The sequence below is a fragment of the Cyphellophora europaea genome, assembly GCF_000365145.1.
Source record: "Cyphellophora europaea CBS 101466 unplaced genomic scaffold supercont1.2, whole genome shotgun sequence".
Lineage (NCBI taxonomy): Eukaryota > Fungi > Ascomycota > Eurotiomycetes > Chaetothyriales > Cyphellophoraceae > Cyphellophora > Cyphellophora europaea.
This window is the reverse complement of record NW_008481808.1, coordinates 2,726,313-2,751,760: the sequence shown is the minus strand read 5'-3', so window position 1 is coordinate 2,751,760 and position 25,448 is coordinate 2,726,313. Positions and strand designations below refer to the sequence as shown.

General features: G+C 53.0%; 11 protein-coding genes across 11 annotated transcripts; 4 read left to right on the top strand and 7 right to left on the bottom strand.

The window, feature by feature from the left end:
• Nucleotides 1-436: 436 nt before the first annotated feature.
• HMPREF1541_02548 (uncharacterized protein) lies at nucleotides 437-1,207 on the bottom strand (the record flags this gene model as incomplete). Its single annotated transcript, XM_008716903.1, has 1 exon — nucleotides 437-1,207. One exon carries the CDS (start codon nucleotides 1,205-1,207, stop codon nucleotides 437-439), a length of 771 nt encoding a protein of 256 aa, XP_008715125.1.
• Nucleotides 1,208-2,720: 1,513 nt separating this feature from the next.
• Nucleotides 2,721-4,163, top strand: HMPREF1541_02547 (uncharacterized protein; the record flags this gene model as incomplete). Its single annotated transcript, XM_008716902.1, has 1 exon — nucleotides 2,721-4,163. One exon carries the CDS (start codon nucleotides 2,721-2,723, stop codon nucleotides 4,161-4,163), a length of 1,443 nt encoding a protein of 480 aa, XP_008715124.1.
• A 467-nt stretch (nucleotides 4,164-4,630) lies between these two features.
• HMPREF1541_02546 (uncharacterized protein) lies at nucleotides 4,631-6,688 on the top strand (the record flags this gene model as incomplete). The annotated part of the gene is made up of 1 exon (XM_008716901.1): nucleotides 4,631-6,688. One exon carries the CDS (start codon nucleotides 4,631-4,633, stop codon nucleotides 6,686-6,688), a length of 2,058 nt encoding a protein of 685 aa, XP_008715123.1.
• A 211-nt stretch (nucleotides 6,689-6,899) lies between these two features.
• Nucleotides 6,900-9,827, bottom strand: HMPREF1541_02545 (uncharacterized protein; the record flags this gene model as incomplete). Its single annotated transcript, XM_008716900.1, has 11 exons — nucleotides 6,900-7,185; nucleotides 7,242-7,356; nucleotides 7,407-7,655; nucleotides 7,926-8,034; nucleotides 8,085-8,340; nucleotides 8,389-8,518; nucleotides 8,565-8,987; nucleotides 9,258-9,410; nucleotides 9,462-9,592; nucleotides 9,645-9,660; nucleotides 9,710-9,827. The coding sequence occupies 11 exons, from the start codon at nucleotides 9,825-9,827 to the stop codon at nucleotides 6,900-6,902; spliced, it is 1,986 nt and encodes a 661-aa protein (XP_008715122.1).
• Nucleotides 9,828-11,689: 1,862 nt separating this feature from the next.
• HMPREF1541_02544 (uncharacterized protein) lies at nucleotides 11,690-12,300 on the top strand (the record flags this gene model as incomplete). Its single annotated transcript, XM_008716899.1, has 2 exons — nucleotides 11,690-11,798; nucleotides 11,948-12,300. The coding sequence occupies 2 exons, from the start codon at nucleotides 11,690-11,692 to the stop codon at nucleotides 12,298-12,300; spliced, it is 462 nt and encodes a 153-aa protein (XP_008715121.1).
• Nucleotides 12,301-12,656: 356 nt separating this feature from the next.
• Nucleotides 12,657-14,668, bottom strand: HMPREF1541_02543 (uncharacterized protein; the record flags this gene model as incomplete). Its single annotated transcript, XM_008716898.1, has 3 exons — nucleotides 12,657-12,783; nucleotides 12,833-13,974; nucleotides 14,021-14,668. 3 exons carry the CDS (start codon nucleotides 14,666-14,668, stop codon nucleotides 12,657-12,659), a joined length of 1,917 nt encoding a protein of 638 aa, XP_008715120.1.
• Nucleotides 14,669-15,292: 624 nt separating this feature from the next.
• HMPREF1541_02542 (uncharacterized protein) lies at nucleotides 15,293-16,789 on the bottom strand (the record flags this gene model as incomplete). The annotated part of the gene is made up of 1 exon (XM_008716897.1): nucleotides 15,293-16,789. One exon carries the CDS (start codon nucleotides 16,787-16,789, stop codon nucleotides 15,293-15,295), a length of 1,497 nt encoding a protein of 498 aa, XP_008715119.1.
• A 1,499-nt stretch (nucleotides 16,790-18,288) lies between these two features.
• Nucleotides 18,289-18,769, bottom strand: HMPREF1541_02541 (uncharacterized protein; the record flags this gene model as incomplete). The annotated part of the gene is made up of 2 exons (XM_008716896.1): nucleotides 18,289-18,672; nucleotides 18,722-18,769. The coding sequence occupies 2 exons, from the start codon at nucleotides 18,767-18,769 to the stop codon at nucleotides 18,289-18,291; spliced, it is 432 nt and encodes a 143-aa protein (XP_008715118.1).
• A 1,431-nt stretch (nucleotides 18,770-20,200) lies between these two features.
• Nucleotides 20,201-21,374, bottom strand: HMPREF1541_02540 (uncharacterized protein; the record flags this gene model as incomplete). The annotated part of the gene is made up of 3 exons (XM_008716895.1): nucleotides 20,201-20,973; nucleotides 21,017-21,274; nucleotides 21,329-21,374. 3 exons carry the CDS (start codon nucleotides 21,372-21,374, stop codon nucleotides 20,201-20,203), a joined length of 1,077 nt encoding a protein of 358 aa, XP_008715117.1.
• Nucleotides 21,375-21,628: 254 nt separating this feature from the next.
• Nucleotides 21,629-23,427, top strand: HMPREF1541_02539 (uncharacterized protein; the record flags this gene model as incomplete). Its single annotated transcript, XM_008716894.1, has 4 exons — nucleotides 21,629-21,675; nucleotides 21,757-22,009; nucleotides 22,060-22,361; nucleotides 22,410-23,427. 4 exons carry the CDS (start codon nucleotides 21,629-21,631, stop codon nucleotides 23,425-23,427), a joined length of 1,620 nt encoding a protein of 539 aa, XP_008715116.1.
• A 607-nt stretch (nucleotides 23,428-24,034) lies between these two features.
• On the bottom strand, nucleotides 24,035-24,957 carry HMPREF1541_02538 (uncharacterized protein; the record flags this gene model as incomplete). Its single annotated transcript, XM_008716893.1, has 3 exons — nucleotides 24,035-24,227; nucleotides 24,335-24,623; nucleotides 24,717-24,957. The coding sequence occupies 3 exons, from the start codon at nucleotides 24,955-24,957 to the stop codon at nucleotides 24,035-24,037; spliced, it is 723 nt and encodes a 240-aa protein (XP_008715115.1).
• Between the last annotated feature and the right edge of the window lie 491 nt (nucleotides 24,958-25,448).

The window sequence follows — 25,448 nt, the reverse complement described above, 5'->3', positions numbered from 1 at the left end:
GTTTCCAGTAGTTGACTACCTTTGGGTCTCGGACGTGCAGATTAGTGTTAGGGGCGGTCAATGGAAGTAGCATAGGACGGTAGACACTCTCATTATGCAGTCACAAATAGACGTTGGCAGCATGGGTATCTCTTGTGTCCTGCTTATGAGTGCTTGCGGTCATTATATGATGAAGAGGGATCTGGTCGAAACTTTGTGATCATTCAACGTAGTCAGGTTGTGATATGACAGAGGAGAACGCAAATTCTTGGGCATGAAAAGATCAGCCAGGATATCAGCCATCATCAGGTACTGGCAGAAGAGGAGGATATACCGCTTGAATGATTGCTCTTACTGACTTCGTTGACAATAGCACTGACGCCGCTACCCATGCTCTATGCTGTTCATGAATATGAGAATCACGATAGTCATATTCTTCATCAATCACGTTCAATCATTACTTCTTCGTGTCATCGAGCCGATCGGAGAAAGGCTTGTACGGTGCTGCGATATTGTGCGGCTGTAGATTCCGTGATGCTGTCGATCCGTTGTCCATCCATCCCGGGTGCTTTCGCTGTGTTTCGTGCATTCTGTCCAAGGGTTCGCCAACAATGCCGTACTTGTGCCATTCGATAGGTGGAGCTCTGACAACATTCTGTGCAGTAGGAAAACTGGGGAACTTGGCGTCCGATGTTTGAGTGTCCTCCTTGTCTTCCACTGATGCATCGTCATCGTCATCATCATCGTCATCGTAATCAACATCGACGCCTTGTCGGGGTGCAGCCGAAAGTTTTTGCGCATTCAAATGCTCGACAAACCCTTCCGGATCCTGGATGGCGGCAGCTTTCATCCTATCTAGCCTACGTATATCTCTCAGACTCTGTTGGCGCTGCATTTGCAGAATGGACAGAGCAGCCCTCATGGCTATGGCGTCTGTGTTCTCGTCAAGACTCACCGGGAGTGGTTCGGGGGGGACGATGAACTCTGGCACCTGTTGCAAATCGGGATGGCTTGGTTGTGAATCTGGTAGAGCGGCTTCTGACAGGGTTGGCGTGACTGGGGAATAGGAAGGACGCTCTGGGCTTCCAGACGAGGCCTTATTGCTGGACGTCGGCGCTCTGTTCGGACTTTCAGAAGTCGAATGCCTGGATGAGGCGGTGTTGGGCATCACCAATTTCAGCCGACGAGGTGGCTGCGCTTGCTGTGAGGCGTCCGGCTCGGTAGCCATTGTTACTGAGAATCGGATGTCAGACAATGGCTGCGGGTAGTTCGTCCCAATGGAACGGAGCCGAAGATGTCAAAATCGAAAATTGTGCTTCCGCGAGTGGCGTTCCGCTAGTAAGGGCTCGTAAGCCAGACGCGCCTCTAGCAGCGCTCCACAAACATTAATGTTCGACTTAGGCCAGTATACTTGAGACTAAGCCAGATTGAATGATGTTGCAGCGCGTTGAGCGTTTCAGGCTGCAGTAGATGGTGATGATGTTGGAAGAAGAAAGCGGTTTGTGGAGGCAACTTGAAGAGCCCGTCTTCTCTCAAGCTGGCAAGCCCTAACCCTAGACTTTTTTCGACGGGCACTCTCCCTTTCAGACTCAACTCATTACTGCCAGTGGCCAGCAAGAACGTTAGCCTGCTAGGCACATATCCTACGTGACTGTCGGATGGGCACACATCTAGAACATATGGACGAGTTAGTCTCTAGTCAAGCATTAAACGTGCATGTGGGAACGTGGGTTGAGTACTCGATCCGATTTTTGAGCTCTGTCTCGCTTGTGGGGGCCGCTTTTCTCGGAACGAGACAACTAAGCGAAGTCTGTACGTGAAAGTGCCAGGTTGTTGCCATTCGGCGGCCATCGAAGAGAGCCGCACGCTGATAGTCTATACGAGATACACCAACAGACTTTGATATCACAGATTTCGAGGCTTAACACTGGCGGTGCTCGAGCGGCGACGGCGATCTATTGCTGATCATCTGCTGTCACAACCGGGGCACCCAGGATCACAGTTGTTCTCCACTGGTTCACCAGGAAGGCCGCGGTGGTTTCTCTTTAAGGTTCCTCGGCTGCGCTTTCGCGAGGCGATGCCCCGATCTCGATTGGAGTCTACTAGTAAACTAGTCCCGGCAGATGGGGTCTGGGACGGCTCCGGAAATTTGTATGTAGGCGCTTCGAGGCCTGGAATGGCGTACATGGGAGAATCAGACTTTCCAATCACTTACAGAAGTCCTCTCATACATACACTCTGAACCCTGTCAGTCATGTGCGGGACCCTTGCACCCTAGGCCACGTTTGCTCGTGGCTTGCATGTCAATAGCTGGGAAGAGCACGCTCCGCCACTCTGGAAGCCGCTGGCGCTCTTTCGTCACACTGATTTCTCCTCCCCGCCTTCCACGTGTACTTGTGGTCGTACTACCACCTCCGCCGCCACGCCTTTTCGTGTACAGAGTAGACTCTCCTTCTTGTTATACCACTGTAGTAACCGTCGAAGCACGCTTGAACACCATTCACCACCCTCAGCATTAATCGCTCGCAGACCGCAGGGCTTTCTCGATGGTCCTCAGAGGTCGAGTATCATTACACGTTCCGCCAGCGCACACGCCTCCGATTTGAGACAATACATTGTTGCGAACCCCATCCTCGCCGAGTCTTGCCCTGTGACCTTGCAGATTCTCTCCATAGCTGTTTGGCATGGATTTCTGATTCGGACTTCACCCTTTCTGACATTCCTCTGCTACGACGTGCATAATGGCGACTTCGACAGGTCTTAGCCAAGTTGGTTGGCAGGGTGCGCGCGTGCCTCGACTCAAATATCGCAACCCTGTTCCGCAAGATGACGCAATCGAAGAAGTCCATCATGGAGGCCATTCCACCGATAATCCTCAACGAGAGTCTGGTTCCACGATCCCTGATATGCGCCTATCGACGTCTCAATCCCATGATCAGGGTGCAAACGACTCTCCACCAAAGTCGCCCATGCCTCCTTCGGTCATGTCGCCCTCCAAACCGCCTCCCAAGAAAACGTCGTCGCTATTCGGAGGGCTTTTCGGTGTTAAAGAGCCCACACAGCTGGCCCTCACTCAGATGTCCGCGCAGTTGACCGCTCAACACGGCTCAACTAGCGCTAACAAGGTGCCTAACGTTAGTATGGAGAAGATGCCACAGCATGTACCAAAGGTCAATGCGAAGTGGGATGGAATACCTGATGCCATCAAGCAACGGGAGAAGCGGGAGAGGGAACGCACCCGGGCAGGGAAGCGCAGGTCCTTGACCAGCTCCACCCTCAAATCGCATTCTTCTGAGCGCATCGTTCGAGCCTCAAATAGTCGAAGTTCTGACCATAGCGGCACTTCACAAGACAGCCGAGCTCGGTCCGTAACGTCAGGCTCTCGCAAACATAACTCCTATGCCCCGAATCCGCATAGATTTTATGCACAATCGGTGAATTCCTCTGGAGATCTGGCTGCTCAGCAAAGGCCAGAAGAGTCTTCAAGGCCGTCGTCTATGTCCTCACCACCGCCTTCCGTTACATCGACTTCGAGCAAGAGCCTCGCCAATGTCAATGTCTCCGCTGACCGCATTCCCCCACCACCGAAAGTTCCAGCCCATCTTCTGGGCACCTCTTCGAACTGCAAAGATGCTTATCAGGCACGAGTATCTAGTGCACCGCCTGTTGAATCCCTACCGGACCACACAAAGTCACCCGCGTTGACACCACGGGAGTGCTCTCCTGTTACTCCAGTACAGCAAGGCCACGAGCTAGCGTCGCCCATCACGGTCCAAGGCCCGACACTGCAGCGTAACAGAGTGCCGCCAGCCGCATCAGGGTCGGATGTTTTGCCTCTGCCAATCACGACAAAGAAGAAGGCATCGGCTGCATCGAATGCTGCATTTCTGGCTGGCGAAGCACAAGAATTCCGGCTCCCTGACGATGAGAGTATTCGATCCTACAGATCAGTCCCATCGGACGCCGTACAGCGAGTTATCGCCGTCGAGAAAAGGCCCGATAGTTCTCGCGAAAGACTCGGCTTACGCAGCAGCATGGTGGTCAAGGAAGATATCCCGTGGGGTCAAGTACACGCCGACAGATATTATCGACCTCCTTCTGCGGACGACCGTACCAATGCGCAACTCAAGCCGAAGAGCACTATGTCCAAAGCTTGGGGCTCGCTCCTGAAACGGGAGCTGTAAATATAAACAATCGATGGCAAGATGTCGGGGAAGTGCAAAGTTAAGAGATATGAATGATAATCGAAAATGGCTCTGGGAGCTCCAACCTATCATGTTTGATGATTCACGATCGTTTTTGGCGGTAGCGAAATGTTGTTCAAGCGACTCTGGGTTAGATAATCACTTCTCCATGCGATTGATGCACAAGGATCCCTACAAGTAGCATTTTTGCACATAGCTAATAGTACTATGAGCGCGCTCGGACGCCTCCATTAATCATTCTCCAGCTTACAACCATGTGGAAAGAGACGATGAAGCCTTTCAACGCCGTGTTCTCAAATCAGACCACCCCTCGTACCACTCCGCGGATAGACCCACTTTAATTTTTCGATGTTCTACTTCATCTCCGATACCACTGTTATACGTTCCCTTTCCAGGCGAACGAAGAGGCCCGCTCAGGTATTGCTACCACACTCTTCGCTGCTACCATGACAGTGGATAGCCTCAAACGCAAAGCAGAGGCTCTACCGCCTACGGCGCCACCGAAGAAGCGCAACGTCCAAAATGCTTCCTCCATCCGCTCCGCATTCCGCTCCGACCTCTTCGAGGAGCCCGTGATAACATCTTACCGCAGAGGTTACGACAGCTCCGCGCCATACCCACACGCGGTTGTGCCGTCTCTTATCGAGGATAGCCTTTTGCGCGGCGTCCGCAGCGAGATCAGCGAGCACATCCATTTCACTCTAAAAGAGACAGACATCTACCGCATACACCAGAGTGGCGATCTGGCAAACCTGTCTAAGCTCGATGCCGAGAGCTTGAAACATCTTCCGAGTCTCGTACGATTAAGAGACGCCTTGTACAGCCCCGACTTCCGAGAATGGGTCAGCAAGGTGACTGGGGCTGGAAAGCTCTCCGGCGAGAAAACAGACATGGCAGTCAATGTCTATACACCCGGCAGCTATTTGTTATGCCATGACGATGTCATTGGTAGCCGGCGAGTGAGCTACATCTTGTATCTGACAGACCCGGACATACCATGGCGTGCAGAATGGGGCGGTGGCTTGAGGCTGTTCCCCACAGAAGTCAAGAAGAACAACAATGGAGAGGATATAAAGGTACCGGTAGCAGAACACAGCCTAAACATCGCTCCGAGTTTTGGTCAATTGAGCTTCTTTACAGTTCTTCCTGGTGAGAGCTACCACGATGTTGAGGAAGTCTATCATGCCAGTCCTGAGGACAAAGACAATGGGCACGATGGTGGGAGGATACGTATGGCCATCAGCGGCTGGTTTCACATACCGCAGGCCGGCGAGGATGGCTTTGAAGAGGGCTTGGAGCAGGCGCAGGCGCAGCAATCAAGCTTGACACAGTTGAAAGGAGCTGCGCATGAGTTCGACGAGCCCCAAGCACACTTCCGCCACTACGATGAGTCTCGGGTAGTCATGAACAGCAGCGCCACAGCTTCAGAACTTGACCCAGGTGACGATGCAGACACAGACGAAGACATCCTCACCGAACAGGATCTCACGTTCCTCCTTCAGTACATTTCACCCAGCTTTCTCACTCCTGATATGACAGAACAATTCGCCGAATCCTTTACTGCCCAATCCGTTCTCCAGCTCGAGCGGTTTTTCGGCGAGAGATTTACGAATGAGCTGAAAACCTACATTGAAGTTGCCGATAACGGGACGGCGACTCAATGGAAGATCTCTCGCCCTCCACACAAACACAGATTCACCTACCTTCAGAGCAGCGAGAGCTTACACCAAGACAAAACTCCCATCGCCCGCATTCTCACCGACCTGCTCCACTCCCACGCCTTCAAGAAATGGCTGGCCCTCATCACAGGCATCAAGCCTAGCAGCCTCGTCCGTCAGGACGCCATTGCTCGCCGCTTCCGCCGTGGCAACGACTACGCCCTAGCCAGCCCATACACTGGCGACCAGCCACAGCTCGAATTCACCATCAGTATGACGCCTTCCTCCGGCTGGGAGCGCGATGATGAGCAAGAACAAGCCGCCACAGCCGGTGCTGAAGCCAACACTAACGGCGGACGCTCTAAGGGCCAGAGCTCGAGCACAGCAGCCTCCACGGACCCCGCGATTCAAGTGTCGACTTCCTCTCTTCCCGAGTATGGCGGCGAGGAAGTCTACATGGCTGGCGACGATGACGACAATGACTCCGTCCACTCGAAAGCGCTGCCGCAAGTGGGCAAGAAAGCCGATCCCGCGGTGTACAAGACGGCTGCAGACGATGAGGACGATGGCATCTTGTTCACGAATGCGCCGAGCTGGAACATGTTTAGTGTCGTGTTGAGAGACAAAGGAACGTTGAGGTTCGTCAAATACGTTAGCCAGGCAGCTGAAGGAGATCGATGGGACGTCAAGGGAACCGTCGAGTTGGCGGAAGATGCTTTCGACGGGGAGGACGGGGAGGACGGGGAGGACGGGGAGGACGATGCAGCAGATGACGTGGGTGAGTCCGAAGAGGATGAGGACGTCGAAGACGATCGACAGGATGATGACGAGGTTGGCGAGGATTAGGAGTTACGAAGTGATGAACAATTTAACCTATATAGTCGCTTTGACTGTAGATAGCGAGTGAGCTTTCATCACTTGCACATTGTCCTTACACACGATACCGGCACCAGCAACGAGCGACGACATCAGTGCGTCTAGATCTTCTCTCATCAGTGTCCGCATCTCTGTACTGCGTCCAGTCTTCACTCAACCAAACCATTCTCCCAACTCATGATCACTCACTATCACCTCCCTTCCGTCCTGTGCGTTCAACATCATTCGTATCGACATCATGCAAGTCCCGCTTAACGCCGCTCTCGAAGCGGTACAGGGGCTCAAGGTGGGCGTTTTTCTGGCGCAGGACGTAGTGCTTCCACCACCAGGGCAGCCACGTGCCGGTCTGGTAGGAGATGAATTTCTTGAGCGGCACGGCGAAGATGTAGTCGAGCTCCTCGAGCGTGCGTTGCTTGGTCTCGGGCACGAAGAAGAAGATCATCACGAAGGCCACGACGTTCAAGCCGCTGAGAAAGAGGCGTTAGTTGGGAGAGACAAGGAGGAAGGCGAGTCAGGGACTTACGCGTAGAAACCAAACGCGCCGGTAGGCGTGAAAGCCGCGAGGAGGCGGGGGAAGCTGATGGACAGGACGGCGGCCCAGAAGAGGCAGGTGGCTACGGCCCAGCCCATGCCGACCTCTGTTTCGGTGGTTAGTAATTGTTTTGGGACTTGGAATGGGGCTACGTACCACGATGGCTCAGCGGGAACACTTCAGCCGAGTAGGTGAACGGCACTGGCCCTTCACCGGGAGAGTAGAAAGCGGCGAACATGAAGATGAAGAGAGCGATGACGCCCAGATGTGCACTGCTGTCTTGTGGGATGTAGAAACTGAAGCCTGCGGCAAGCAGTGTCCACGCCATCTGAGGGAAGGTGAACAGTAGGAGTGTTCTTCTACCATAGGTATCAATAGTGAAAAACTGAGGCAGCGAGTTAGCCTCTGTGGGTATAGGTGGGAAAGGCGTGTGGCAGAAGGGGGAAGTCAGAAAATCGAGTGAGCGCTCGTGCGCCTCGTTCAAAAAGACCTGACGAGATCTACTTGGTTTCAAAAGGCTGAGTCCCGCCGAGAGGACTAGCTAGAGGAACTTACTGCCAAACAGTCAGTACGATGTCACGCGAATAGGAGTGTTTGCGGGAAACGTGTGTCATGAATCTTCTAGAGCATCGAACGGCCCTGACATCAAGTTTCGCAGCAGATCTAGGGACTTACCAGCTGGAATGGCAAAGATGAAGTTCACAGCACCAAAGCCGAAGGAGGCGAGTAGGGCCTCCACCGTTGAAGCGCCTGCCGAGGCGAAGATAGTCGAAGAGTAGAAGGCCTACAACGTGTTAATGCGAAGATCGTCGTTGGGGAAGGTACGCCACGGACGATAATGTTGATGCCACACATTTGCTGCGCGATCATGACAGTCCAGCTAGCAAGCGTCGCTCGCTTGACCCGTGGGATGGTGAACAACTGGCCAAATCGTTGAATGTAGCTGGAGTCGCCAACGATCTCACGTTCGATATCGATCTGTGAGTTGATGTAATAGAGATCGCGGGCTGCGAGGAGTGGGTGGTTGCGGAGAATCAAGAGAGACTTGTAAGCCTTCTGATACCGCCGCTTTTTGATGTACCAGCGGGGACTGCCACCGTTAGATCATATGCATCCAACTGGACAGACTGGTACTGACCTTTCGGGGCACAAATACACCAAGATGGCGAGAGGGACGGCAGGAATGAACGCCGAACCGAGCTGTAGACGCCAAGAAATGGCACCCGTGTTGTATACAGCGAGATTGGCAGCGGTACCGAGGAAAATGCCTGAAGTTGTTAGTGACGACCTTGGCTTTCCCACGGCGTTGCTTACCGAATGCGGTCCAAAATTGCCAGGTCATCACAAGTGCGCCGCGGATAGCAGCAGGGGAGTTCTCAGCAGCGAAGATCGGGGTTGTAGACCCTTTCAGACCCATTCCAATTCCCATAAGTATCCTGCATACGAAGAGTTGCTCCCATGTTTGGCAAACAGCGCTGCCGATTGGGGTCAAGATAAGGAAGATAGCGGAGATGAAGATGGCACCTCGTCGTCCAAAAAAGTTGTTCAGAGGATCCGAAAGCCAGCATCCAATGAACGCAGATGCAATGTAAGGAGCCGCATTAATGACGCCGACCAGCCAGAGATTCTTTTCGGCATCGGGGTTGGGCGAGCCGTCTTCAAGTTCTGCAGAGTCCGGGATACCGAAAGCGATGGGGAAAGACAAATTTGCGCCGTTGGAACCCGTCTGATCCCAGCCTCTGTTGCAAGAAAGGTATGATTAGCCTGAATTCGTAGAGTAGAACGGAAAGCCCGGTGTGACACATGACGGTATTGCGTCTTGTGGTAGACTCACTATCGTACAAGTTAGCACCGATTGCACATCAGAAAAAGTAAAAGAGGGATTTGAGTGGTCAGCGGCAGGAGCCACCGGAAGCACCATTGGGTTCTCGTGGACGTTGACATCGATCGTGTGGCGAGGAGGCTTTCCCAAGCAGATCTTGGAGCCATTGCCTTCCACGAGACTACTCGAGTTTTGGTGGTGGCTTACCTGGACGGCAGCTCCAATGGAGCAGACAACGATTGTGATGTACAGCTTCGCGGGATGCTTCCACTTTCTGGTGACTTCGACGCGCAATGCGTCTTTCTCATCTTCCGGCAAGTCCATACGCTCGAAATTGCCTGTGTGAACTCAGTAAAACATGGCCTTTGTAGGTTAGGGACATAACGAACCAGGGTTTTGAGCGACCATGGCACCTCTTTGCATCAAGGCCCTCTGCTCACTCAGACCACACTCATCCGCGAATGCACCAGCATCTTCAAGCAGTTCCGGCAGCGGAATTCCTGACAGCGGATTGGAGATCCTGTACGCATTTTGGTCAGATGAGTAGTTGAAAGAATGGACCGGATACAAACTTTGCGTCCAGGTTTCCTGTTGGGTTGTTAGTTTGTTGGACTGGTAACATGATGAATCTACATACTGCCAGCGTTCAACTCTGCCACTGTAGAACGTCGGCGCCCGGAGGCAGCAACCGAGTACTTGCGGCCATTCTGCCCAGAATGCTCAATGGACTCGTCGTGTATGGCTTTTTCATTCATCTTGGCTGGAAGATGTGTCGTACGTGTTCAGTCGAGAAGGATGAGAGAGAAACCTGAAAGCTCAGGATCAGCGTGTCCGGGGCAACTAATACTTCCATGTCCACGCTTGGTCGATGCGGGGACAGGGCGCACAACGCGACTCCATGGGGAGTCGTCGAGTAGAGTTTACCATGATCATCAAAGTCCCTGTAGACTAGCGGCAGGACTCCGCCTAGGCAGACGAAAGCGGCAAAATGGCAGCAAGACTTGGAAGTCCAAGCGGATAACGATCATTGGTGTTAAGTCTAGGCCTTTGTAAATGGCACTCTGATCCAGGACCCACAGACCATGTGCGGTCAGGCATGCTGTGCCATTAGCCCGGGAGACGAGCAGTAGATGGCTGGTCTACAAGACCTGAAGTCGCATGGCTACTTCTTCGAGCTGGCACGGGGACAATTGATGTTTTCCGATCACGAGCGGGCTGAGGGCTAACGAGAGGCGCTGCGTCAGACGCTGTGCAGCGTTGCAGGTGGCTGCATCTTTGGGCTAGAAGCATTGGGCCCGTAAAAAGTCCGGACACGCTCCCCTTTCTGACCAGTGTTGGAATGGGAAAAAAAGCGGAAGCGAAGCTTTCCGCCAAGTCTGGAGTGTTGCGGAGTCGGCCTTGGCATAAGTCTTGGCTCAAGAATTGGATGTGTGCCACCCCTGGCGAAGCGTCCGCAAGCTCCGTCGGCGGAGGAAACTTGAGGCTTAGCAATTTTCCAAGTCGCACTGGTGACTTCATCCTTGATTCTGAGTCTTCTCATTGGCAAACCGTGGCCGGCTACCATGACCCAAAGGCTGAGACGGCCCTAGCTAGGCCCTACAAATCTTGCAAATGTTTCCGCAAAGTCTTTTGGCAAGCATATCCGAGGATCCACTAGGTCGACTCTAGAACATCTGGAGGACATCATCCTCGAGATCTTCCATCCACGTGATCTCCGGTATGTTAGGCATAAGCGAGATTATTCGCAGACCAGACCATAGTGGCCGCTTCATTAGTGATCGCGGCGGCTCCGATTGCTGGCTCTATCGATGCGTACAATACATTGAGATATTTATTAGCAGCTAGTCGGCGAGCCGAGAGCTCACCAGGCTTTACCAGAACATGGGCCACATCTTGCGCCAGCCCAAACCAGACAGGGTTGCCACACCATTAGATTTTCAACATCTCAACATCCCACATGTGCTCTGTTCGTAGACTCGAGTTCTTCCAACCCCGCCTAGTGCACGACCCCCAGAATCGTAATGAGACATGTTCATCACGATCCAATTTGAAGCAAAAAGTCCAATGTGGCCGAAAGGATCCCGAATCGTTCGAGCAGCTTCGATCCTATCCATTCGGTTCCGCATTCCACGAAAACTTCGCGTCGAACATACAGACGCGTGAAGCCCTTGCAGCTACAATTGTAGTCTTGCGTGTCACCTCTTGCCGACGACGCGTTGAGCAAGCCTGATCGAGAGCAATGAAATTGCGCTCAACCACCATGTGTGTCGCTGGCACTCCTCACCGTAGGAGAATGTCGAGGACCAGTAACTCGGCTGCTCGAATCGGAGTGCTGCCTCAGAATCACAGTCAACAGTCACGATTCTATACTAGTGGTGCGACGGAGCTCTCCGCACGATCATGCCGGCTATGACGTCCGACTCGCCCATCTTGGTCCGCCCCGTAGAACTTCTACGTAGCGACGGGCACCAAACTCTTGTACACCTTAGCTTATTGCGATCACGACATCTGCCTTGACCTGCAGCTGTCTTCAGCCCAAAGCAGCTAGCGCACTATTCACTGCCTGAATTCCATCACTTTCCTTCCACTGAAGCCCGCACTATTGACTCTCGGCACCATGACTCCAACTCCCAAGCCCGTCAAGGTGACCCTGGCCGAAGATGTCAACAAGACCAACACTGGTCAAACAACCGGAATGATCAGGCAGTCGGCCATCGTGGACATGTGTAAGTCGTGCATCACTACAACGTATCACCCCATAGGGCAATGCCTACCACCAATTGGAGGCCCCACCCTGCCAGACTTCAATACTTCTCAAGGACACATCCATTTCCCCTTTACTCATCCTCCCCCTCGCAACCGGACCCAAACCCAGATCCGCCCCCTGCACCCCAACACCCTCCCAAGCTGACCCCCCTCCCCCCAACTCCAGCCCCCAACATCTGCGGCACGCTCATGCGCGCACAAGCGCACTCAGGCTCAGCCGTGCACCACCACGGCTCGCAAGACACGATCGTCTATGCCGTGTCCGGGCACGGCGCGATCGTCAGTGAAGGCGGCAGGAAGCGACAGGATCTCAAGCCGGGGGACTGGGCTCTGATACCCGCGTTCGCGGAGCACCAGGAGGTCAACGACGGGGACGAAGAGGCCGTGTGGGTCATCTGTCGCGGACCAGGCGGGATTCCCGTGGTTGAGAATCTTGAGGGGTGGGGGGAGAGTCCCAAGTGAGACGGGAAGCAGAGGGGAAAGGAAGGGTGGGCTGGCCTTCGCTACTACGGGGAAGGGTGCGTCGATAGGGCGGTCGGCTGTTCTAAATCGATACGTTCTGGACTGTTGCTATCCATGGTCAAAATCACGATACTTATTCATTTGTGTGGGCGCGGCAGAGGCGTAAAGCTTTTGTCTAGCCGCCACCACAAGATCTATGTCAATGTCATCCAAAGCCATCATGCGACAGCCCGTAGGCTGGACATCTAAACTCCCGCAATGCAAAAAGAACGCATTGCCTTGGTGCAAAAATTCTGTCGATCATCAAAAGCAAGTCGTCAACATGGCTGCCGCCATATATTGCATTTTGGCGAAATCTAGACGGCGCCTCGTGCGAGCATCTTCTTTCGCAAGTGGTTCTTGTATTCGGTAATCGTGCCTTCCCACCTAGTGACGGTTTTGTTCTCGCAGACCATGATCTCCTTAGCAATCTTGTCCAACAACCTAATCAGTGTTAGCATGATGCATGTAGCGATCGAGAGAATAGGAATACCTGAAATCGTGAGACACTACCACGACACCACCCGAGAAGGCGTTAATAGCGTCAGCCAAGCTGTCGATGGTGGGAATGTCGAGGCCATTAGTAGGCTCGTCCAGAAGGAGCATGTTGGGGCTTTCGATGGCGAGCAGAGAGAACACGACTCTGCTGCGTTGACCTTCTGAAAGAGTACCCATAAGGGCAGTCTGAGACTCGCCGGACAAGCCATACTTACCAAGTTGCTGACGCCAGTATTGGTAGTCCTGGGAGACGCTGGAGAACTTGTCGCGGACGAAATCAAGAGCCGACTTAGTCAGGTCTAGCTGGTCGGCTGAATGCTGCGAGTACAGGCCCATCTTCAGGTGGGTGTGTCTGTTCACCACGCCACTGGTAGGGGACAATTTGCCCGTCATCAAACGAAGAAGAGTAGACTTGCCGACACCGTTGGGGCCGACTAGAGCTGTTCTGCTGTCCATATCGATACCAAGGTCGAGGTTCTCATATAGATTGTCTTCCTTCTTGCCGGAATACCCAAACGACACGTCGTCAAATGACAGAACTGGAGGCGGAAGCTTATCAACATCAGCGAAGCGGAAAGTGAAGACACGATCTTGAGCAACAGGCTGAATGAAGCCATCGGCCTCCATCTTGTCAAGAATTTTTTGACGAGACTTTGCCTGACGAACAAGGTTGGCATAGGTACCGGCCGAAGCAATAAACTTCTTGATGTGGGCGATTTCGTCTTGCTGCTTGACGTATGCCTTTTGCTGGTTGGTCTCGTTCTCGCTTCTGGTCTTGACATAAGAATCGTAGTTGCCACCATAATAGATGAGCTGCTTCTGTCTCATGTCGATCATGTTGGTGCAAACACCGTTTAGGAAGTCCATAGAGTGTGACACGAGGATCAGGGTCTTATCCCATTTCTTCATGTATTCTTCAAGCCACACGCAGGCCTCCAAATCAAGATGGGCGGTCGGATCGTCTAGTAGTAGTAGCGAAGGCTTGACGAAGAGAGCTCTGCCAAGAGCGACACGCATTCGCCATCCACCAGACATATCCTTGGTCTTCTTGTGGATAGTTTTCTTGTTGAAGCCAAGACCAGTCAAGATGAGGGAAGCACGGGTCTCGAAGGTGCTAGGATCCATCGCCTCCGATCGCTGCTTTCTATTAGCATAGACTGCAAAGTATCATGAACTACCATACCTCATAGATATCGAGCAAAGTCGGGCTCTCGGGACCCTCGTCTTCGAGGATTCTCTCGGCCAGATCGTCCAGTCTTTGGACCTCCTTCTCTGCCTCCTTAATAACCCACTCAAGAGCGCCGTGATCTGTAGCAGGAGCGCCCTCGTTGAGCAGATAAATGTCGACATGCTCGGGGAAGGGATACTCGCGTTTAGCAATGGCCTTCAGCAGGGTTGACTTGCCACAGCCGTTCTCACCCAGCAGACCGTAACGTCGGCCAGCGTTAACTTCGAGGATGCTGTCCTGAATCAAAACCTTGCCGTGAAATACCAAGGATGTGGAAGTGATTTTGACGTCTCTGTTGGCCTCCTGAGAGGCGAGAACGCCCGTGGTCACCCGGTCTGACAGACCGTGCTTGTCCATCTGCTCCGTCAACTTCTTAACCTTGTCCATTTGCTCCTTCTTGGTGGCAGGAGCTTCTCCAGAGTCCTCCTCATCTCCAGAGAGCATAGGTGCCTCATCGTCACCAGCGACAGAGGAGGCTTTCGAGCCGTTGGTGGAAGCATTCTTAGAACCGGCCTTGGACGACAGTCTGGAGGCGGCGGTCTTCTTCTCGCCCTTCTCGGCCTTCTTGGCCATACGAGCGGCCTTCGACGCAGTGACAGGCATGTTCACGGGTGTCGAGGAAAAAGGGTAGTCTGATGGTGGGGTTTGGGAAAAAGTCGACTAGAGAGTCGGTGGCGCTCGTTATCGATTGGCAATAGGCGCAGCGCAGTCTCTCGGCGTTTGTAGCGGGGAAGACAGGCTGGGGGGAGAAGAATCAATGCAGCGAAGGTGGCCGGTGAGGGATTGAAAGGTTGAGATATTTGACCTGGGAAGAAGGTACTAAATGCGGCGACCGCAGGTTGCAAGGTCTTTCAGAGTCTGCAATGAAATTTGTCCAAGCGGCTGGTTGTCAGGCCCCAAACAAAATCTGAGTCGCCCACCACTGGCACCCAACGAGAGCAGCGGATGTTGCCGCTCGCCAAGAGTGCGTCATGGTGGCCACGGAAGCCCCTCTTCTGTTGCACTACATCTAATAGATTTCCCCGAGTTCTCTGCTCAGATCATTTGGACCAGGTTCGTCTGAGTCACTGCCCTTAACGTGAGAGATCGTAGAGTATCGATTATCACAAGACTAACAACCCGGGCAAGGCTCTTCATTGGTTTTGCGCCCGCTCCAGTTCCTGGCGAATCTCAGCCATCTCGCTCTCGCTCGGCAAGTTTACAATAGTTAGATACACTGCAATATTATCAGCAAACTGGGACCAGGAAACATTTTTCAGGGCTAGGGGTCTGTAGGAGCGAAGGAGGCTCGAGCTGGTCTGGATGGTGGTCCAGTCCTCCACAAGAGTATTGATATCGACGATGAAATGCACGCCGGGAGGCCGAAGTGCTCGGTACAAGTGTTCCAGGGATGAATGACTCACGTATGTTCTTCTGCATCGCTTTTCTTACAGGTGTAAGCACCAGTCCGACCGGGCCACGGCCCTTACGCCTCCCGCCTCTTTCGGGAGCGAGCTTTCGGCCCATCTTCACGTTCTCAATCTCTTCCTCCGTGAGCACCACTCCTCTCTTTGCTGCTCTTCTCTCTGCTTTACGAGCTCGCTTATCTCTGACCGGGTCAAATTTGCCGGCTGTCACGAGTCCCCAAATGGTCCCGCTATGAATTGGATGGTTTGGATCCGCGTACTTCGATTTGAACTGTCGCTCGGTTTCGGGCGCGACTAATTGCGACTCGGAGTGAGTGCCGGCATACTCTGCTTGTGCGCGGCGATCCAGGTAGGTGCTCATGAATGCCCCCGAACTTTTCAAGAAGTTCTGCTTCTCGGCCGAGGAATCGTCCACTGCAGCATCAATGGCGGGATAGACGAGTGGCGCTGCCTCTGGGAGGGACACTTCGCCTTGCGCCGTGCCGGAGGTCAATCGTAGTTTACTCAACTTCGCACGAAACTCTGAATCGGGCTCAGAGGCCACTTTTGCCAGCGCCTTGTCTTCTGCGGTGACATTTATCCCCAAGACGGGCGGGGCATCTGGCTTGAATGTCATGATCATGCAGAACAGGCCCCGAGGCTTGAAGAACGACTCGTTGATCTGATCCAAGTATCCGTTGCGCCTGTATCGGCTCTGCATCTCCTGGGCTGTCCGGCTGGCCACTTGCACAGCTGTGGTGACTGCCATCGCAATGGGATTAGGTATAAACCCAACGGCAAAACATGCCAGATTGATGACATCAAAGACTGGGGAAGCCTTGCTTGCTTTATCGAAATCTTCCAGAAAATCGAGGAAGGTCTTTTGATCGATGCCAGAAGTCTCAAGGAGGATCGGCGGGTACGCACGAATGAACCCACGTTCCTTATTCTTTGGTCGCCTTTGCGGGAGTATGACGGGGCAGGGTAGGGGCTTATATTGCTTCACCGCAAGGGAGGTAGCAGAATGAAGGCGCAGGAAGTCTTGTGCAACGGCTTTGGGATCTGGCGCTGGCTCGTTGTCGATATCCTCATACGCAGGAGGTGGTCCCGAAAGCTCAGCTGCAGCGTCGTCAAGCTCCCATGCGAGCTCGACTTCGTCCTCACTGTCGGAGCTGGAGTCTTCCTGAACTTTGTCGTCTTTGCGGGGGGCGCGGAGCGGATTGGGCGAAGGCGATCTGCTGTTCGCTCGGGCCTTCTTCTCTTTGTGCTCTGCACGAGCTTCGGCTGCGAGTCCAACGCCAGAAGCAATACCCTTCGTCACCAGTTTCTTGACGAACATGGTGTATGGTGCCTGACCGACGAAGTGGCAGGCGGTAATGTCAATAGTAGATGCTACCTAGATAGCTGCGAGTTAGTCAAGAAGAAGTTGACCAGAGAATGTTTGAATGTGTTGTCAGATGTGCTGCACACTTGATTGCGAGAGAAAACACACAAGGTCGGCAGTAGCACCTTTTATATAGCCCAGTATTGGTATTTGTAGCCCGACTAGGTAGCCCGACTAGATAGCCCGACTAGATGTCCCGTTCGTGAACTGCAGCTGGAACAGGGAGCAGGGCTGAATTTGTCAAGTCCTGCATTTGAAGCCCCATTTCACGAGTATAGCACGTATTAGCAATGTCGTTTCCGTGGTCGGTGGTCAATCAAGAGCTTTCCAAACACTCGGACCCTCCCATCCTCGCGCGACCCCCTAGAAAAGGGTTTAGCAAAGTCGGGATCACCGTGCTGGATGTTAGGTAAGCTTCGCGATTCTAAGCTTGACTTGACTTAGCTCTCGTGCTGCGGTGCTAGCGTGCCGCTGCCCCTCGTCACCTTGCAGGGCGCAGCAGCACAGGGTTGCTTATCTGTCACTGACTGGACTATAGGTAGTATGTAATAATCGGTCTTGCGAAATGTGATTGAAAGTTGACATCTCCGTTCTCCGGAGCATGTGATTGATTGGCAAGCATTCGTGCAATGAAAACTATACATCCACTGGTAACGAGCATCTGGCAGGCCGGTTGAAAGCCCATTCGTAGGCCCTTAGTGGGAGCAGCGCTTGGAGGGCGATCCTGGCCCAGAGTAGGGACTTGTGTTCACTGTGGACGACGGAACGAGTCGATTGCATTCTGCGGAGCGGTCATACCCCACAGCTGATGTTGCGGCTGATCTATAGCAATCAGTGGTTGGCCTGACCGTTTGTCAGCAGTCACTATTTGATGAAGTATTTCTTCAAGAATGAACCTCGACTGAGTGGTGACGCGTTGAGTTGCAGATTTGTGTAGGGTCATAGGCAGAACATCGGAGCGCGGTTGCGGATCTTGGAAGCCCGGCACTCTCTCAAGAAGCAAGGAGCGATGTATTCGGTGATGCTAATGAATTATCGGCAGCACATGTGTACCCTGTACCGGCTGGTATGGCAAGCTGAGACCAGACCGGCACGTTAAGACATTCATGTCTTGTTGAAAACCCGCCACAGCCATGCATGAACGAGGACTTTCAAAATTCAATTAAAGATAAACCTGACGTCCGTGCAATGTTCTTGGTGTTCTACTGTAGCAAAAAGTGATGGTCTGCGACCATTCTGTTCGGGCTTCTGAACGAGCGACTCCAAATTCTCCCACGCACGACAGCTATCGTGTTTCACCAAACCATCCACTGATGCTTGAGGTTGTCCGAGCTGTATCAATCCTCCAAATCCTGGCGAGAAAGCCACGTGCATGTGCACATTAGTGTTAAAGACAGTATCCCTGAACGCCATGCAGTGCAAATGGTCCAAATCAAAACGTCGTAAATCCACTATCACATCGCTGACTTCTCAGAAACCATAGACATCGGGGTGATCTGCTTGTTACCCAATATGCTGAGTCGTGAGCCCTTCTTGCTGAAAGTGGCGTCTTGGTTTGAGAGTCGATGACCCAAAGCCCGGTCCAGCTTTGCACCTACGCTGAGCGCCTTGATCTCTTGGGTTTTCTTCTCGCTGGGAACAAATCTTTGAAGATCTAGCTTCTTGTTGTCGAGCCTGTCAAGGCCTTGGGTGAGTTGCTTGATCTCGGCCATTCCGGAAGCGGCGGTCACGTTGAGGGGTCGTTGCGCCGCGCCTGACTCTTGAAGCATGTCAACAGTCGCGAAGGAGGGAGAGGCTGAAAAGGTCGAATATCGCTTCGAGGTTCGCTTTGAGGTGAGCTGCCACAGAGATTAGTATCGCAGAAACCGCGAGCAGTTATATACGTACGCTAGGAGCCATAATGGGGCGCTCTGAATCCAGAGATCTTCGCTCCATGTTTATTGATTTGGATGAACCTTGGCCCAAGATCGTAGGTAACAACAGAGGACTCGTAATATGGACGAATCTAAATCGCCGACTTGTCACAGTCCCAGTCGGCAATCCTAGTTGCGCAGGGCACTCAAGGGATCGGGAACGGAGAGCGAGGGTCGATAGTTGGTATGTGATATTGGACAATAGTTGACTGAAACGGCGGGTCGGAGAAGGAAGGCAGCCGAGATATGATCTGGCAGCTGGCAAGGTTGAATTGGCTTTAGCAGGTTTCCCTTGGCTTGTCACAAATGGTTTGGCGCAATGAGGGTATCGGTAGGGGCGAGAAGATGTGCGGACGGTCTATGCTGAGTCTGGGAATGCAAAACGTGCTAGCAGGGTTAGGTCCAGAGCGACTTCTCGAGATTGACAACGATCTGCAGCTGGCGAACAGCCGTAGGATCGATTTCGGGATGAGAGCTCGCCAATTATCCACCGTTTAACGTTGCCGATGGACTAGTGATATGATCAACATGCAGCTTGCGACACTCGAACAATGCGAGAGAAAAAGGAGAGCAGGATTATTGTTAGGTTTATCTCGTTCCTCGGCCAGCAGCTGGAGTCAGACTCGACTGGGAACTGCCTAGCCTACTTCTGCGCAAGTCAGATGGATGCGGAACAACCGGGGTTCACAGTGGGCCTCGGGCTGTTAGCTCGTGGGAACCGGCATATCAGATGACAGTTTCTCGAAACAAACATCCGGGCGCAGCCCAACTTTGGTCAATTCGTAGACTTCCCCACTGCCTTGGAATAATCCTGAAACGGGCAAAGCCGCAGCCCGCGCAAGCCGAGCACTGGGCCCTGAGATTGCCACGCAGTAACCAATTTACTCTGCCATTGCTTCTCGTCAAATGGCTCCTTGAGCACCCAATCAAAGGCCAACATGTCTCGCCTGATAACGTGACTCCCTTTCTTGATCTTCGAAGATTGTTCTGAAGGCTTCTCCGAACCCTACTTGAAGAGCCGAAGTGGGTCTTGATTCAGGGGGTAATCTCTTCCACGTGGTCCAGCCAGATTTTGGACGTCAGAAGTCAGCAAGGATGAAGACCGCGTGCGTGGAGTCCGCGAGTGCTACCCAGCATAGCCCAGGCATCGTTCCAAGCAGACAAGATTCAACGGCCGCTTCGAGTATCCCACATCTCCGTCCTTGTACTGTTATCATGTGGTCTACCAGTACTAGAAAATGGAATGCTGATTTGGCAGTCGTGTCACGACCCGGGGGTGCACGAGCTGAATGTGAAGGCTGACTCGATGCTTTGCATTAGCTCTACTGGGTGTCAAGTGCCCTTTGAAGCACGTGCTGATGCGACGTTGTAGATATATCAACTCCTTGCTACTTACTCGAGCAAGACCGAAGATATGCCCATATCTCTACGGCCAGTGTATGCAACCATGACCTTAGTCCAACTGGTCAACAATGTGCGGCCTTTCTCGTCCAAGATATGCGTGAAATCTCTCAATATAAGATTGTCCGTTCCAGGACTCCCGATCAGAGGGGTCGAGCCTCGGAACCCCAACTTGTTCAATGGCATAGCTGGCCGCGACCGTGGCATGCACCACAGCCGTGAGCATGGATGTCGTCTGAGACGGGCAGGTCTCAGCCACCAGTCCAAGACCAGTGGACATGTCTTTGAAGTCTGGGTTGACCATACCGCTCAGACCCATGGCGAGACCACCAAGAAAAGTGTTACCGCCCCCTGTGGGGTCCAAGACTCTTGATGGATCCAAGTGGTATGCTCTGAGATGCAGTACCTTACCTTGGGTGTACAGTCGGCTACCCTCTGCTCCTTCTCGCACCACAACGACTTGTTTCGCATTGTCTCCACACTTCTTCAACAACGAAGCCACCATGTCTCTTCGACTGAGTTCTTGCAATCCGCTTGCAAAGAAGTCCGCCAACTCACCGCCGTTGGGACTGATGACATTGACAAATTTCGCAGCCTCACGAAGATTGTCGACCTCTGCTGGGGTACATAGGTCTGGTATTGGTTCCCAGATGATGATTGGTCTGGGCTCGCTCGCATGAAGGGCTTTCCTTCGCTCCCATAGACCGTTTACGAGGCTCATGCATCGACTCGGAGAGCATACCATGTGAAATGTGGCGGCCAGAGCTTGCTCATCAGTGAGTGACTCTACTTCAAGACGGCGCTTGAGAGTGACATATTTGAAAGCTGGACTGTTAGCGAGCTTACGCCTTGAAGATCGGTAACATACCCCGATGCTGAATTGGACCATAGCCATTCCAGGCACGTGTTGTCAAGCGACCCAGATCTGTTCGAAAGATACAGCTCGTACCCCATGTCTCGATAAGAGCTTGGAATTCCTGCGGAAAATCGCTCCCCTTGTCGACGATGCACGAGACAGCTCTAGCATTGGCTTCGCCAGATGCTAAGCGGGCGCCCAGGGCAGCATAGAGGCCACCTCCACCGATGATGGTGGACTCTACCTTCCCATCTCCGTAATCGATTTCATCTGTTATACATATCAGACAGGAGGTCTAACTGTGCTCGTACATGCTGACTCAACCAATGATAAACATTCCGAAAGTGCAGAAACCGAGTCTCGACTTCATAGTCACGACCAGATTCAAGTTGTAGTTCTAAAACCTGGTCTCTGCAATCCAATGCTAGGAATGACTGAGACGTATAGCATTGAGATGCTCTCCAATTCTAAGAGCCGCAAGGCTCCCGGGCTTGGCAAGGAGTGTTCAGGCTTCCCCCAGACCTACCTTAGCTTGGGGAATGCTTTGCGACGAGCTCAACTCATTATCCAGCATACATCGTAGATGTTCTTTCAATCTCATTAAACTTACGTTTGTTTTCAGCAATGGCGTCTCAGGGAAGCATGAACAATCTTACAACTCTCATCAAGCGGTAAGCATATATGCTTGGAGCGACTGCGCATTCAGGGAAACGCCAGCGTTATCTGAATTGCCTGCTAACGCCTTTTTGCAGACTCGAAGCTGCCACGTCCCGCCTTGAAGATATTGCTACATCAGCCGATGGCTCCAGCGCCTTGACCAACGGCGCAGCCGGTGCCTCGCAGACTGCTGCTGCAGCAGTGCCTCTCCCTGAAGCTCCTTCGGCACCTGCACCACCCCAAGAACCTCTTCCCCGATCGATAGAAGAGTTTGACAAATTGATTGAAGATGATGTGACTGCCTTTGTGACCGCAAGTGGGAAAATCGGAGGTTTGGTAGAAGAGCAGGTGCGTATGCCGCTCATCCTTTGACAGACTTCTGATTGAGTTGCGTCCAGGCAAAAGCCGTTCGGTCGGCGTTTGAGGCAGAGCGAACGTACTTGCTAGTAACGACAAAGGCAAAGAAGCCAGATACAGATCCTCCCGAACTCATGACTGAACTGCACCGATGGACGTCCAACGTCGATGAAATTCGAATGGCCAACCGTGCCTCCCCACTGTTCACCCACCTTTCCGCGGTCGCGGAGGGTATCCTGGCCCTGGCGTGGATTGTGGAAAAGCGTCCTGCCGATTTTGTGGGTGAAACGTTAGGTGGTGCTCAATACTACGGGAACAAGATACTTAAGGAGTACAAAGACAAGTGAGAGCGACCTGCTGTTGTATTCATTACAAGTCTAATAGGTGTCAGGGACAAATCACACGTTGAATATATCCAGGCATATTATAAGGTCTTCCGCTCCCTGGTCACCTACGTCAAAGAGCACTTCGCAACCGGGTTGACCTGGAACCAAAAGAACGGAATAGACTGCTTAGAAGCGCTGCAGCAGGTACAGTGCGGCGGGACTGCAACCCCCAAAGCCTCCGCTCAGCAGTCATCTGGAGGTCCACCACCGCCTCCCCCACCTCCACTGCCCACGTTCGACGACAGCGGCGCACCGGCACCACCGCCGCCTCCCCCCGGAGCTGCTCCGGCAGCCAAAAGCGGTGGTGGCGACATGGGAGCCGTCTTTGACCAAATAAATTCTGGCGCTTCCGTGACTTCCCACCTCAAGAAAGTCGACAAATCTCAGATGACACACAAAAATCCTGCTCTCCGTGCTTCGGCCCCTGTGCCCGAACGCACCTCGTCCCAGTCGTCGTCTACAACGTCGCGAGGCAAGAGCCCACTTCCCAACAAGAAGCCCGATTCGATGCGGTCCAAGAAGCCTGGCAAGAAAGAGCTAGATGGCAGCAAGTGGATTATTGAAAACTTCGATAACACCGGTAATGATATCATCCAGGTAAAGGCGGAGCTAAACCACAGTATCCTAATCAGCAGATGCAACAAGGCTGTTATCAAGGTAGACGGCAAGGCCAACGCCATCTCAATCGACAACTGCACTGGCCTCTCCATCGTTGTCGACTCTCTCGTATCCTCGCTGGATGTGATCAAGTCCCCGAAATTCGCTGTTCAGGTCGATGGCTTCCTGCCTACGATCCTGCTCGATCAAGTGGACGGAGCACAAGTATATCTCAGCACAGCAAGCTTAGGCACCGAGATTTTCAGCAGCAAGTGTAGCAACATTAACATTGTTGTGCCCCCCACCGATGAGGAGGGCGGTGATGAGGGTGACAGCAAGGAGTTCGCTGTCCCGGAGCAGATCAGGACTGTTGTAACGAAGAATGGAAAGGGGCTTCAGAGCGAGATTGTTGAGCATGCGGGTTAGAGGTAGTGCTGTGGCGTAAATGTGCCTTGGGATGGGGCGTTGGAGACGGGGCCGACGAGTTGCAACCAGGCATTTTCGATACCCCGGCTTTGGTCCTGTTCGGGTTCCACTAGTGTTCTGTACAGCCGATGGTGTAGGAGGATCAACACAGTACAAGTAAGCACAGGACATTGATAATGCTCACTCTCCACTGTCCCATATCTCCCACCCCGGCCTCAGGGTGCCGTGCCACCTGAAATGGGCTGTCAATAAGCTCATCACGGCGCAGACCAGGCCTGCTTCGATTGCCCCTCCGCACTGAGACTTCGTCTGGGCTTCTTTCCCAACCGGGGTTCGAGAACGATGCACACATGTGTTTGCCGAATATAATTGCAGTATGGCTACTGCTGGTTAACTCCACGGAAGAAGCGACCATGTTCCCGAGACCAAACGCCAATCACATTGATTGGTTTCATTGTCAATGCTCTCAACTATATCCTGAAGATCGTCTAGACTGGAATTAACCACCATTCCACTTGATTCTCATCAGGCAATGAAATGCTTGGCGAGTCCGTTGGGAATGAGCCGTTCGTCGTGCCCCGGTACGGAGCGCCAGCGACAACATGATTCATGTTGTGGCATCCTTCACGTAATTTGTGCCGGGGAACGCCTTGTACCCTTTCCCTTTCACGAATGTCGCCAGCCACTCTCGCTGTTGCGGATCCTGGGCGAGTTGCCAGAAGAACTGGGCATGCGCGTCACCATCGATCTTCCTGCCTGCAACGGTGCCATCTTCGTTGCGCTCGTCCACATAGTAGAATCTGGAAGGAGGGCGGAGTTCAGCTCAGTACGTTTGTTCATGAAGAAGAGAAAGGCGATGTCCGTTGGTGGTGTGGTGGAATGCGTGGGAAGCGGTTGGGGGGCTTACTTGTATCCCTGCTTCCGATACGCCAGCGAGCTGGCATGCACTAGGTGCGCGGTGGCACTCTTTCCCATTCCGGCACTGAACAGCGGCAGAATGGGCTCGGTGTTCAAAATGTTTCCGGTGAAGATGAACGTTTTCGCTTCGGATTCGGGCAGGCCACTAAAGGATTTGACGGCCTCTTGTGCCGCGACGAGCACGCTAGTAGTGTTGATGGCGAGATCTCGATGATAGGCGTCCAGGTCAAGTGCAAGGTCAAGAGGAGAGTCGGCCGGAACGAATTTGGTTGAAGACGCTATAGGGCAAGGTGATTAAGAAGCTGGTAAAGTGACACGAGGAGAGGATTCATGCACGATGGAGACGTGAAAGGGCAGGAGTGGTCGCATACCGTTGTATACCACTACTCCGGGCGGTCCGAGGGCGGAAATGACCTTCTCAAAGGCGCGAGTGACGGTGCTGGGCTGAGAGAGGTCGACTTGAACGTTGAGGACGCCGTCAGAGTCAGCCCCATCCGTCACTCTGCGGGAAGCAAGGGCAACTTTGTAGCCGTTGCTCTTGAACAGACGGCCGACTGCTGCGCCGATGTTTGGCCCGGCGCCGAGAATAAGGACCACGGGTGAAGCGGTCATGGTCGTGTATCTGGAAGGCTTGCCAAGTATAGTCTTGGTAGCAGAATGCAGTATAATGGAAATGCTGCCCCGTCGCGACCACCACTGCTTTTATACAGTCAGTGTGGCGACCTCTGTGCGTTGCTTCGCTGACATAAAGTCTTGATCGCTCTCAAAAGATGTCGTGGTTGATGCCTCAGCAGAAGGGAGATCTGTGAGGACATTCGCCGGAGTCATACCTAGGTTTCTGCGAGAAACCCTCCAAATCACGTTTCACGGCCGGGATGGAGACCATTCGGCCGCATTCGACGTCAGCATATTTGCCTATGCTCCCTTAAAAGAAGCCCTTTCTGTCTCACGTTCTTGACGGAAACGAACTTAAACAATCGGAGCTTTGTCAGTCACCAATATTCCCCTGACCTCGCAGCCTTGAATGCGGGGCCTTGGCGTCCGCACCGGCTCTTCACGACACTTCGCTGACAAATCGCTTACCATTGATACAGCATGAGATA